Source organism: Cyanistes caeruleus, chromosome 2 (assembly GCF_971803275.1).
Source record: "Cyanistes caeruleus chromosome 2, bCyaCae1.hap1.1, whole genome shotgun sequence".
Taxonomy (NCBI): Eukaryota; Metazoa; Chordata; class Aves; order Passeriformes; family Paridae; genus Cyanistes; species Cyanistes caeruleus.
In genome coordinates, this window is record NC_141702.1 from 54,878,334 (window position 1) to 54,893,143 (window position 14,810).

General features: G+C 35.2%; 1 protein-coding gene across 3 annotated transcripts in view; it reads right to left on the minus strand.

The window, feature by feature from the left end:
* Window positions 1-14,810, minus strand: part of MED23 (mediator complex subunit 23) — a 37,972-nt gene that overhangs the window by 17,557 nt on the left and 5,605 nt on the right. Inside the window, exons 7-14 of one of the 3 annotated variants that reach the window (XM_086877111.1) lie at window positions 14,593-14,694; window positions 13,614-13,683; window positions 11,876-11,988; window positions 10,621-10,716; window positions 10,062-10,079; window positions 3,354-3,554; window positions 1,770-1,913; window positions 136-281 (exon numbers count right to left, since the gene is read on the minus strand). In XM_086877111.1, coding sequence (XP_086733237.1) covers window positions 136-281; window positions 1,770-1,913; window positions 3,354-3,554; window positions 10,062-10,079; window positions 10,621-10,716; window positions 11,876-11,988; window positions 13,614-13,683; window positions 14,593-14,694 — 890 coding nt within the window. Of the gene's footprint in view, window positions 1-135; window positions 282-1,769; window positions 1,914-3,353; window positions 3,555-10,061; window positions 10,080-10,605; window positions 10,717-11,875; window positions 11,989-13,613; window positions 13,684-14,592; window positions 14,695-14,810 lie in introns of all 3 variants that reach the window. The other 2 variants (XM_086877113.1, XM_086877112.1) reach the window with 2 other exon arrangements.

The following is a 14,810-nucleotide window of genomic DNA, read 5'->3' on the forward strand; positions in this document are numbered from 1 at the left end:
ATGATTTTGAAGTCACTCAATTGAAAACCTTTATACAGCATCCCATCACACAATACATTTTGAAGACAGACTTGGAACTGCCTAATTCATTAGAACTAAACATAAATCAAAACATAACAAAACCCCCACACTCACTCATGGTGAAGTTTAAGAGAATGAGGAATGGGAATCTGCAACTTGGAGTTGTCACTATGTGCCTTCCGGTTCAGATGAATCCAAATGCAGGTCATTGCAAACGCATGAGTTGACTGGGGTTTGTTAATATCAGGTACAGGAATATACTAAAGCAAAAACACATGAATGTGACATACCACATGGATTAATGTGCAGAAAAACAAATTAGACAGCCAGTATTCACAAAATCAGGTTTTTCTTTTTTTCTGATTTGCTACACCATAAGAAACATTTTTAAAGAACAGATTCTACCCTCATTCTTGTTTGTAATTTTAAATCAAGAGCTATGGGAGAGATCTGCACCTCAGTAATTATTCTGAAAAACACCCACACCAAACAAATTATCTAAGACCTTGGCAAAAGGAAATTCATGTTTAGGAGTATATAGTTTCCAGACACATGTAGTTACAAAGCATATCCTTTTTCTTTCAGCCTCACACTTACACATTATTCAGAAACCAATTATGGTATCTACTTCCATAGTAGGTACTCAGTGGTTCAACAGTAATTTCTGAAAAATCTGAATTGCTCAGTGTCACAGTTAATACTTAAACATTAGTAGCTTCTCATGAAAAGGTACAGATACAACCCAAAATTAAAAAGTTTTGGATCCAGACTTAGCTACAGTACTGCCATTGGAAAAGGAACTCTTGCCAACACCCACATTTTTTTCCCTTTGATACAGTTACTGCTGCACAAATACCACTGAGGGCATAAATCGGACAGCACCAATACATGATCAACAGGATAGCAAGGCAGATCTTCTTAAGAACAATAGCCAGAGATAACAATTTTAGTGCTTGTCAAACTGAATCTTAAAAAATGCTTCCGAGGATTCAGTTTCACAAGCACTTAAAACGTAGCACTTAAAAAGCACTAGTCAAAGAAAGACTTTCAGTAAGTGTAACTGGGAGCCATCACTACAGCTGAAGTAAATAGTTCTTCTATTACTCTTCCCATATTTGATGCTGACAAAAGCAATTGAAATCTGACACAAATTGCACTGAAGAATTTCTGTGGGTCAAAACTAATGTAGCAGGGGGGAAAATTGTTACATATGAGTTTGATACATCACACACTTGTATTTGTCTATCCATTCACCCAAATTAAAAACACTAGGAAAAGAGTAAGCACTCAGGACTTCACAATGACAATGCTATCAGAATTACAGTTTAAGAACTTCTTCTAAGCGCCCCTTCCACAGCAATTTTAATTCTAGAGGAATGTACAAAGCATGGATTGATTTGATTTGCCCCTGCAAAATGAATTTCGAGTACTATTCTGTTTCAGCCCAGATGTTACAATAGAATTACACATTTTTCCTTTACAGTCTCCTCAGTGTTTTAACAAACTCCTCAAAACCTTAGTCAAACCAAAGCCAAGGAAGAGAGGAGTTAACACAAGTCTAACTTGCCCCTAAAAACAAATGTGGATACAAATTTCATGGATATGAAATCCTCAAAAAAAACTTATGAAACATCTCCCTCCAACTATGCAGCACACTGTTCTAAGAATGACTCAAGAAGGATAGTAATACCAACATATGAAGGTCTCAAGTGGAATTAAAAATAAAACTTTTAATATCAGAGACTTACTTCTTTCTCAGGATACAGGAGGTCAAACAGCTTCATGACTGGGAGGAAGTCAGCCAGTGCATTCTTCTGGATGCTGCCAGAGATGAACTGGAGTAGCACCCACATCAGGTGGTCTCTCCCCTTAATAAGACCACGGCCTGCCAACTGTCAAGAACACTCAGTAACAGAGAAATACTGCATGCAGAATTAAAATCACTGCAAAGATTCTTATAAAAGTAGAAGGGCAGACTAAGACAGCTTCAGCAGAGAATTTTATAGCAGGACTTAGGCAGAAACACACATTGTTTTCAGAAAGAAAGAAAATAGATACATTAGTTGCAACACATGAACGGACTCGGTGAGGGCCACAACAATCAATGGTAAGATTTAAAATGCATTTAACTCCTGAGGATCACTGTTTTGAAAAACTAGCAACACTTAAATACTGGTCTTAAATTGTCACTTTGTAGGCCTTTAGTAAAGTACAGTATTGCCATTGCTAGCATCAGGCCACAGGTTTTTACAACTCCTACAAAGGAAGTCCCTAAGCCAGAACAACTTTGGTTTGCTTCATCTGGATTCACCTGGGTTTTTTTTTGTCAATGAACTTCTTTACCTGCAACAGCAACTCTCTAATAACTAATATTCTATTCTTATCTTGCTTGCTGTAGTTTTATATTAGATTTGTGCAATTGTGTTGCATAATGTCCATTGTTTCAACTGTTTATTAACAGTAATTACAGGAATATAGCCCTGGTAAAACTAACTTCAGGGAAAACAAAAAGACCAGAGAACCACAATCCATCACAAGTGGAACACAACATACATAGTACATTTTTATGTAACATGGAACTGTGGACAAATGAAGACAGAGCAATGTGTTGTGTGTGTTGGAAACTCATCTATATAGCCAGAAGCTGATCCTACAGCGAGGAGAAAGAACATCCCTACCCCACCACCAACAGCATATAGCTCTCTCAACAAAGAGCTCAGGGTGTTGCTGGCTGATTGTAACTCCTCCTCTCCCTTCTTATGGAGGACTGGCATCACCACCCTTAGAACTATAACCCTCAGCACCAGAGGAAAGGGCAAATACTATTACCAGTTTTAATGGAATTATTACTAGAATGTAATAATAACTTGGGACTGTGATTACAAGTGTCACCATAATTGCACAAATTACCTTTGATTGTTGGTTGATTGATTAGACAATCAGCAAGTTACTACCTCCATTTGCATGGCGTATTTTTTTAGTCCACAAACAGAACAGGGCATTCACTTTGTTCAAAACTCGTCTGAAAACTGGATGCCACAGCATAGTACTTTGATCTTCTGAATTATGCCAGTTTATCTCTTTATTCTAGTTATTAGCACACTTTGAATCCAAATAAAATGCAACATCCTGTAACTGAATACACTAAAAACACACCTATCTCACAGTACCATAACTTGTGAATTTGACTTCTAGAGAGAACAGTGATTAAAAATTTAATTAATTCTTACACATAAGGTACTTCTTGTAGGGATAAGTGTCACTTTTTTAAAAAATATTGGTTTTCTTTTTTAAATCCCTCTTACCGTGTGGGAGCGTTACAAACAATTTACCTTTTGATGGAGTGACAGCACCATATGAGGAAAACTTGCAAACTGAAAGAGCACAAAGAAAATGAGCTGGCTGGAGAGATGCTGCCACAGAAGCTGACTGGTTCCACCATCATCAAACTTCTCTTCAGTCTCAGACCGTTCCATGGCATACACCACAAGATCCACCAGCTGGTCCTCCAGCACAGGGCAACGTTGCTTGTGCTGTAAGGCAGAGATCAGATACAGTATTCCAAAAGCCTTGCCATTAACTCCAGAACTTGCACAGTTGCAGTTACAGTACAGTTTTTTGACAGAAGGCTGGGAAGCATGAGATGAAGTCTGAACTTAAGTTAAGGATAAGCCAGTATATTAAAGCTGCACTATGTTACAGGTCACAATGATTTTTACATTTTATCATATATTCCATAATTCCCTACTCAGCTCCAAAACACACTTCATCAATGGACATGTAACGTCTGAAAGATTTTTTGCTATTTTATAGTAAATTCAGGCAGAATGTTATTTCTCTGATCTCGCAGTCAAAGACAGAAAACAAAGCCCATTCTTTAAACAAACAGGTGGGGGTTTTTTTATTTGATATGGGTTTTTTTGCTGTTTTTTTTTTTTCTTCTTTTCTCCATTAAGTCCATTTCAAAAGTAGGGATCACCATAAAGAAAATGTATCAATCGTACCATCAAATTCAGAGCAAACATCCCAATACATGACGAAAGTATTTGATGACTATTCTCTTTTTCACTCTCATATTGGGTTCACCTATCACCTGCAAGCAGCAGCAGAATTAATATCTGGTTAATAACCCTATAACTAGATGCTGTCCTACTGACACAGCACCACAGGTTACATCATCCAAAAGGCTTGAAAATTAATTAGTGGTGCATTCTACACACTGTAAACAGAAAAATTACAAATCAGAGTGAGGAGCCCCTCAGATGTTAGCTTGCCACAGTCTTTACACTGAGCTATGCAAACCCAGAAATAATTTAAAATACACACCATCTCTGATAATTTTTAATAATTATCAAGAAGGGAATGCATTATATATTCAGATATATTCTGTTAGTACAGATGTCTATAAAAAAGGTCCACTACCAGCAATTTGGCACTCAGATTATAAATCTGCTGTTCAAGACTACCAAGTATAATGTCACATGTTACAAGATCCTCAGTGCAATAACTTTTCGTTATTATACTGCATTTGTATTGTTACACTGACATAATTTATTATAACTAAGGAAAAAAAAAAAAACCACGGAGAGCTTAACTTCTCAGAAAGTGCTAGCATTTTGGAAATAATCTAACCTGTTTGTTTCAATGCAACCTGTACTCAGGAACGGTCACATTTATTAATTTTTTTTTATTTGGCCTGATGCCTGTAACATAATGCAGCCTTAAAGAAAAAATATTACTTTATGATACAAAAGAAAAGGAACTGAGCTGCTCAAACACTAATCATGAAAATGCATTATCCCTTTCTAGAGGCAAAAAGGTGTATATAAAAAAGTTTTAAAAGATCACCCCAATACTCATAAAACATTTTAGGGATGCCTTAGATGAATTCTTTGACTTACTAGCCAAGCAGTCTAAAAAAAGGCTAATATAAAGATATAATAAAAGAGAGATGCTGAAAGGAGATGCTTGTTCTACCTTCATTGATGGTAGTCTTTTGCTATGAAAAAAAAAGAGATTCTCTTCAATTAAAAATAGAATGCAAGAATTGGAAAAGTTGACAAAATACAGTGAACAGCATCCCCTGTTGCATGCTCTTTGCCAGCTCAAAACTGCAGAAAGCTACAATTCCAGCTGTGCCTTCTTGAAGCATGCTTAACACAAACCTCTAGCTAAGACAGAAAGCACCGATGATACCTTTTCTCCCAAGTACGCAATGTCATTATCACACACCAACCACGGTACAGGTTTACAGAGAGCAGTATTGGCACCATCAGTTCAGAACACTTTGGGTCTTTTGTGGCTCGTTTTTCTCCCCCTCCGAAAGCAACTAATTATGAAGCAGAGCAGGGTGCAACAGACAACACTACAGACTAGTTTATAATCCAGCATGCAAAACTACTGTGTACAGGGCTTGAAATTTAATTGTTTGCTAAGCACTGGGTTAATGTCCAAAGGCCTAATCATGTTAGGCCATTTTAATTTGGAATAAAGTTATTCAAAGAACACAACAGGAAAAATATTACTGTTAAAAAAGAGAGCCAGAATTTCCAGTAGGATTTTTTACTATTCTGAATAATTCTAAGTCTGGGAAAAGTTTAAGAGCCAGGAAATTAAAAAAAAAAATAATTCAAGTTTTTATTCTGCAGACCACACTTTCATTGCTTTAAAGACAATTTTCCATCAGAAAAATAGCAGTACTACTCTATCCTCATTCATCCATTTAATTTTCTGGAAATTTCTTTCTTCTGTATTTTCAGTGAATATACACTTCTGCAAAGATCTTGTATCTATAGTTTCAGAACTCTTGGAAATAAAATACTGTACTGCACAGGATTTTGCAGGATTGGGCCCTTGTTTTATTAATTACTCAAAAGTGAAAGAAAATCTCAGTATAAACTGAGATGAATAAAATTATAGGTGAGAGCTGATTACCCTCACAGGTAAGTAGGAATTTATGTTTTGGCATGGCTTAAGTAAAACAAAAACGAACAACAAAAAATCTCCAAACGCTGTTCTGGATTATGTATGAAAAAATCTAGCATTCAAAATCACTATGCTTTTTCCCTAAAGTAAACATGACTCTAATTTTTATAATTTGATTGTACAAACACATTATCCATTTTGTTCTGTAAATAACATTGCAAGATCTGAAAATACATAATTTCATTGAAAACATTATTAAATCATGAAGAAATACAGGGCGGGGGGAAAAGTACTTCCATGACAACTTGACACTAAAATTTCTCGAGACCAGCCCTCTAATGGACTAGTGGTATTTAAGTGGATCAGAGATTCACTTGTATGGTGGCTTGTTCTTATTTGAAGAATTTAGCTTTGAGTTTTTAATTCCTTCTTTTTTTCGGGTGTTGAGACAGGGTATTGAAAGGTATTGAAATGCAGGGGCATTGTTAGCATTAAAACTATTTCCTACAAGAAAACTATTTTAAGTAGTCAGTAAGGCTGGCTGACGGCTATGATAGCCTTTGAGTATTTTAAACAACATTTAGTAAATATCTACACTTAAAAAATAGACTCAGAAGGCCAAATCACAGAGGTTGAGATCCCTACAAGAATAAATGGTGTCTGTAAAAGTCCAATTCAAAATGCCTGAAGCAGTTAAAACAAGAGTAAATGGTGTCTCCAAAAGTCCAATTCAAAATGCCTAAACTAGTTAAAACATAACAGAACTGCTCCAACATTTCCACTTTCCAGAACTGTATGCTACAAGGACACAAAACCTTCAAGCTTATTGTTTATACCTGATTCTTTCATCTCTTCCATGTTTGGCAGCCATTCTCAAGTTTCCCTCATTAAAAAAAAGGAGTAAGTTTAAAAAAGGAACATATACTTGAATGTTCTCAATGCACACCCATACAATCAGAAGCAAATAAAAATAATCATACTCCTTTTAAACTAAGTACTTTGCCATGACACTATCACCAGTAAAACTGGATAGTAAGATCCCAGCATCAACTGAAATTTTAAAAATAAAACTGAAAGTCAATTTTTAAATATTGCATTATGCCATCCCTTTCACTTAACAGTTCTGCTTACAACAGCTTCCCCACGCTAATTATCCTGGTTTGCAGCTAGCAGAGAACATAATTATACATTCACCTGCACAGAGTAAGGCATAGATAAACTGTAAATCATCACTGCTGGTTGAACAGCTGACCAGCCAATTCCACTATTAAAAGAGCAAAATCATTAATACAACAGCTGCTAATTAAACATTTTAACATTACAGAAACAAGACCCTTGAAAATTACCTCCTCTCTTAAATATTCTCCAAACCAGAGAAATCAAAATAACAGGTTTTTTGATTGTTTAGAGGACTGCAACAAGATCCTAACTCAGCTATGGCAAAAATGGCATTTTATTCTTCACATAAAGTCTGTACATACAGAGGAGGCAAAGCTATAAACCAAAACCTCCAAAGTGAGTTCATGTCCTTAAGACATTACTTTAGTTCCGTTTTAAGAAACTGTAAGATCCCTAAACCAAATCTTAATGTGGTATCAGTGCATTAAGACACTCTGAATTGTTAATCATTTTCCAAAAAAACAAATTGCTATATAGTTCAAAAAATTATTTTAAAAAATAACTAAGAATTTACATTGTCACCCCACCTAGCAGGAGAATATAAACTGACATAGAATTGAGTCATTTAGGTTGGATAAGACCCTTAAGATTTCAACGGCAAACCATGATAATATAAAGGATAAAGTACAACTTAAACCTCTATTTCCTATAGACCAATTCAAACAGATATACAAGAGCATGTACTGTCCCACACAGAAGTACACAGTAGCAAAAACTCAGAGTCCCCAGACACCAACAAAAGAAACATTTTGAAGTCCATATTATTACATTTGGACTTAAAACCATATACTTGATAATGGTATTGGAAAACCTTATCCCACAGGTCCTGAAAGGAACACATGAATCTATAAACATGAAATTTTACCTTCATTTTTCTCCCTGCAAGGTTAACAGGACAGCTGGATTTGTATATTTTTTACATAACTCAGAGATGGCTTGAGTGAATGGTTTTCTAACACAGATACGCTTAGTTAAGACTGAACCACAAAATTTCATTGTTCATCTTCAAGAATATTTGAGAACTAAGACAAATCTGGCTGAACCATACCTAGAGACTGTGATGCCAAAAGATTCAAATGAAGGCTCCAATCCTGCAACTGGATCTGTGTAAATAGTTGACAGGGCATACAAGCAACTCCACATAAATAATTAATGATCATAAATAAATAATGATCATTGTGCTGAGGTGTTTATTTATTCTGAAACAAACTTGGCACTATTTGCATTTCTAAGTGTCTTCTATTACAGTGACAGTTAAATTTCTGCAGGTTATTTCACTAATAATAAAATACAAAATTATCAGCCATTTTACTGTAAAAATTGATACAGTTACACAACTTCTGAAAAGCATGCTACTATTTTTTGTCAGGTGGCTACATTAACAAATTGAAATATAACACAAAGGTAATTTGTACCTAAAAACAAGTAAAATTTTAATGTTTCCCACAGTTTTATGCAGAGAATATTAACATTTAAATGGAACATATTTCCTGTTTTATACCACTGTACCACCCACCTCTACATCTGTATTTTCAACTCACAAATTTTCAATGTCTTTATGCTGGTGTAACTAGTAGCACAGCTATAGTTCATGTTCTGTCAGCATTTCCTTTATAAGCTACATTCTTCACGTTTGTTCCTTGGCCATAAAAGTACACACCAGGATGAAACTTTGTGTAGGAATTCCTATACTAGCAAACAAATTTCAAAAAAAAGTATAATTTAATACAATTTATTTCTTCAATTACTTTTAGAGGATGGTGAAATAGGAGTTTTTTTAATTTTTTTTTTTTTTTTTTTTACATAAAAGGACAAACCATCCATAGTTAGAAGAATAAATTGGGTTCAACGTAATTTTTGTCTATATCTTGCATTATTTACCAGCTACAAGATGGATAGAGGAATAGTTTGGTTTATCAACTCAATGCAGACACAGAAAGACACACAAATACTACTCATTTAAACAGTAAACCTAGCAGCTCAATTCCAAGGTTTAACATTTCAGCTGCTTTTAAATCTCAGGTACAAAAGATCATCATGAACAACACAGAGTACTGTCAGCCAAGATGTAGGAATCTGTGCATTCAAAAACATTGTACCAGTTCAGGAAATGCACTGGTGTATTCCATTACATTGGGAAATGTACACAAGGTTTCAGGATCATGTAGATTTTATAGTCAACTTACAAACCTGAAAAAAGTTTCTTAAATGGAAACACTGACACAACCTTCACTATAGTATTGCAAACAGCAACGCTATTTTATCAGTCTTAAACACTGGTTTTTTTTTAAAGTAGGTGTGGCAATTATTAGTGTAATGAGGGATAAACTATAAATATAACACCCATCATTTAAAATTTCAAGCAGAAGTCCACTTGCTTGACTTGCTCAGGTGTTTATTTATTTAAACAAGTAGTCAAAATTTTAAGGAACTACTTTTTGTGTGGTATTCTGCACTACTCTTTTTTTCACCTAGATTGGAGAATATTATAATTGCTGTTGGGAAGTTCTTTACAGAGGCTTCCTAACGGTAAGAATATTCCACTAGTAAATCTTTCTTTTTTTAAATGATGTATTTACAGCCTTATATTTTTGACAATTAAGTCCCGTGGATGTTTTTTCCACCGGCTTAAGGAAAGAAATTTTGAACTAAAATCTCTCCTCATCTGAAAATTCCAGCAAAGTAAAAGTTATGACTGGTAAGGGAAATGGTAGCAGTCCATTCCAACAAAAATTTTAGTATCAAAGGACCACTGACTGTCAGCTTTATGCTACATCTCTCATATCTCTAGAGAATTGTAGGGAGAATTTGTCCTTGACTAATGGTCCTGCCAATTTCAAGCCCTGACTGTACAAGTATTCTCTACCTAGAATCAGTGGCTACAAAGCGGCCAGCGTATCGTTAGTCACAATACAACAGTAAGGTTGTGAACATACCTGAGCAATGTTCAAGGTCTAGAGCATTGGAGGATGGGCAGGACAAGACAGGACAGAACAAAAATAAAGGAAGAAAAAAAGAAAAGACAAAACAGTGACTATGAGGCCAGCCTCAAGGATCCCCAAGTCAGACTAAGCCCCCCATTCTAAGGTTTCAAAAGAAAAAATGTAACAAAACAAAGCCCAGCTTTCAACTATTCTAGTACTATAACATTCCAGTATAACAGAATACAACAATGCTTTAAAAACCGACGAACAATAACCAGTCTCCTACTGTCTGTCAAAGGTGTACTTGAGGCTGGCCTTATAGGAAAAAAAAGCAATGCAAAAAAAAATCATATTTTAAATCTCTACTTTTTAATTTAACATTCGTAAAGCAATATACAAATGATAGGAATAACAGTGTCCAATTAACCTAATATGATCCCATTAAAAAAAAAAAAAAATCACTCTCCGTACCTAAACTGTTTTGCTTAGTTAGCTATAGCAAAGAAAAGAGAAAAAGAATAGTGCAGATTCTATGCAGAATTAAATCACGTGTTACAGCACAGTACAGTACCTGCTTATTCAGACCTAGCATATTGCAGACCATATCCCTTGAATACGGTTGTTCCAGCACGTATCTCAACAAAGCAGTCTGTGGCTCAAACAGATCCTTGAAAAAGAAACAAGCAATCACATACAAACATATATTCCCTCATCATGTTTAATTGTGAACTTACATTTAACTGAATAAACAATGTAAGAATAAATGTTTAATTTATGCAGGTATGTATTATCTGGGAAATTGTCTTTCTGGTAGCTAAAAGAAATGAGCAGATAACCATAGCTCTTAAGATGTTGCAGATTTTATGAGGTCCAAGAAGAACATTCTTCATCCAAGAAAAGGATGGTATACTTCTTGGAACAGCCTTGAACTCAAAGGAAACAAGGTGAGACAACAGAGGAAATGCACCAAAATGCATAGAAATCATGACTGATATGAAGAAATTAGGTATGAAACAACTGCTCACTGCATCTTCCAACAGCCTGAATCACTTTAAATAAAAATCTTATCCGGAGGTGGGTTCAGAATAAACAGAAGGAGATGATTTCTCATGCAACATACTGAAATGTAGCACTCCTTGTCAAAGGAATGTTAACGATACTAAAAGCTTACAGGGACTCAAGAAGAGTCTGCAGAAGTATTTGGGAGATGAAGGTTTACTAAATACAGAGAAATTCCTGTCTGTGTCAGAAAACACACAAAATTATAATGGCTGTAGACTGTGAGCACTATACATGTCACTAGACATACTGCACTTATTTCCTTTCTTAGACATCTAGGGTATGGGAATTGGATGCAGGACAACATGGATTTTTGTCCTGATCCTTTGAATTCTTCAAGTATACCCCTACTTCACATTCAGAGTTTTAAGTTTAAATATGCAAACTTTAAGTTTGAATTGTAAATTATCTTTCCTGTAGAATAATGAAGAGCACAGAAAAGAAGAAATTACTTTCCCATTCTCTTCCATCTGGCCAATTTTCCAATCAATTCTCTGCTCTCACTTGCTCTCTCACATGTAGACACTCACATAGCACATTAAATTATGTCTCATGTTCTTCAGCATCCTGGACAGCAGTTCTATCAAACATTATTCCAGGTCCTCTGTATGTAGCTTGAAATCACTGAAATATAAAATACCTACACCTTCAAAGCTAGCCTAACTGGAAGAGATGGATGTTCACAGTTGAAATTTTTCTCCACTTTAATGACATAAAAGCTTTGTTTTATTGAATATAATCGGTTTAAGAAGTTTAATAAGGCATACCTTATCATATGGTAAGAGACCTTTCAAAGGAAAACGAAGGGTTGTAGGATCCAGCTTCCATGAGTTACACATGGCACCCGAGTTATTTACCACAGGAAGGAGACTACAGCGACCTACATGCAATGAAACAAATTCTCAACCAGTGAAACTGGCCCATTGCCTATTAATTTTGATGCAAAATCTGGCCTTGGCCACTTCTATGCTCTCCTTAAATTTCCACTGTTTAAACACTTTTACCACAGGATTGCTTCAAACTGATTTTATTTTTCTAACTAATTTTCAACTAATAAAATATCTAAGCAGTAAAGTCCCCATTTATTCACACTGGGTACGCCAAAATTAAACTACTTGCAAATATCAACCTAAAAGTATCCTTATAGATTACCAGAACACTGGTTCCCCTGCCACTGCTTGACCTAGGGATTTGATTTCAGCAGACTGACTCTTTCCATAAAGAAAATAGCCTTATAAACCTAAGTAGAATACAGTCTTTCAATTTCCCTTCATTGAACCTGGGAGAAAGATTGTGTTCAGTAAAACAGTCAAATGCACGCATGTATATTTCAATATAAGTCAGTGAAGATCCAGTCAATCCAGTGAGACCAAAACACATGACATGTGTTTGGTAGGCTAAATTTACATTTGTTAGTCAGTGTAGTCTAACAGCTAGCCAGTGTAGCTAGTAGCTAGCCAACTAGCCTTTATTTTAGCTGCTTAAACATAAGCATCTGAACTGAGCTCCAAGCAAACCTGTAGAGCAGAATGAAAATTTAGGTGCTCAATTCTGACCTCCCTCAGTTCGAATTCCATGACTTCTATTATCCAAACTGTCCATATTATTATCAGATAGAGCAAGAAGTAAATAAATATTTATTTCCTCCCTTCAATCACATCTGTATAGGTCATTTGCACATACAACATTTGGAATGCGATCCCTGTCAGTCATATAAATAAAAGTCATATAAATAAAAGCTACACCACACTTTCAGTACAAGAATAACTAGATGCTTCTGAAACAAAACGCTTTGTGAACATTACAGAAGAATTTACATTTTGAATCTCTGCACTAGAGAAGCTCCATCTCAATAAACCTTGCTCAGAACTAATGCACCTCTTACTAAACTACGCAAAGCAAACAGAAGACATTTCTATCTTTTGAAGAAAAAAGCAGAAGGAATCACATTAAAACAGCCAAATTTTGATCATCAGATTTCTAACAATAAATGAAGATGAGCACTTCTTTCACAGAAAAGTAGAACAAGCACCTATCTGAGCTAGGAAACATTCACCCAGAATCCTACAACCGATAAGAGTCTGAGCACCTACAAAAGTTCCAACAGAAAATGATGTCAAAACACTCCAAGACTAGCATCCCAGTGGATACATATTAACTCAAAATCCTTGGGCACAGAAAACCTGTAATTTCCCTATTCTGCTAGTGACCTGTAGTTAGAAAGCATCTGCTAGTGACCTGTAGTTACAAACCATATGACCATATAACAAGTAGCACACTTCCACTACCAACAGGTGGCAAAAAATTATTTTGATCTCATCAATGAATTTTCCCCTTCAAAACAAAAACTGAAGGGATCAAGTCTGAAAACTGACAAGAGTAGAGGTACTAGATGAAACATAAGATATTTGGCTTCGGTGACATAGGTCCCAAAAGGTTCTAAGAAAAAAATAGTTCTAAATAAATTAATTTATTTTAAAGTCATTCATTAAGTCATTCTCTTACCACAAATAGAATTTATTCTTGCTGTAGGTCTGAAGGTATCCACAAAATCTGATACTAAATTACCTAGTAACTGGGTGAGAAGAGGAGAAAAAAAATAGGGTTTAAGTTCCAGACACTGATAAGGAATATTTAAGACTTTAAAACATGTATGTGTATGCATTTTAATAAAATATGCAGAAACCTACTAAAATAGCTAGTTTCCTATTTCAAAAAGTTGAAAAAAAACATCTGGAACATAAAATAAAAAATTTAAAATGTGGCATGAGAAAGGAGGTGCAGCAAGCACTCTTTCCCGTTTGCACTGAAGTAGGAGCTTATATAAGAACTGTCTCCTATGCAAACTGTTATTTGAATGCATAGCACTTATAACTTCTGCTCATAAAAAATCTCTGCTGCTGAATAACAATTCCACATGGAAAAATGATCCAGATCAGTACAATTTACTTTAAATCTTCTCTCAAAAAACAGTAACAGTTTTCTCATTAATACAAGGGAGTTGGGATTTTACCCTTTTCCAAACACCTGGTTATTTTAACAGAATGCAAAATTAGAAACTGGATTGATATTACATTATATTTTGGAAACAATGACAATTTTCATCCCGCCAGAGCCCCAAATCTCTGCATAATAAACACAGAAAACACTGGCCAACTACGTAAAGTGATTCTTCTTATCCTGAGAAAGCACAAAGTGGTAGGTATGTATGATCTGCATTTCCAATTGTATTCAAGAAAACCAACTCAGTGCTTCAAAAATTTTGAACATCCGACCATAGGTCAAAATATTGTCAACAGTTTCATGCAAGAACACAGGGAGCTGCTGCTGCAATATATCAAGCCTGTATCTTAATTTATGTAACTAGATACAGAGCTTACTGTTGAGCAGATTTTAAATTTTCACATAAACTTGGTTTTAAAATTCAGGCATTGTGTGCAACAAAATTCCTTCTTGTTGTACATTCTTTTACATCTATAATTACCCAATGGGGTAGTTTTCCTTCAGGATACAGTTTTCTGATTTCTGTAACTGCAAAGTAGGCAGGCAGCAAACAAGCATTTCTTTCCAAGATGTAAGCTACCACCTATAAATAAAAAAATACATCAGCGTACAAGACTCTGGATAGGATAAATGCACGTGTCATCTGTCTACTAGCCTGTGACAGCCCAGTAAAATATATACAAGAATTAAAATACTTTT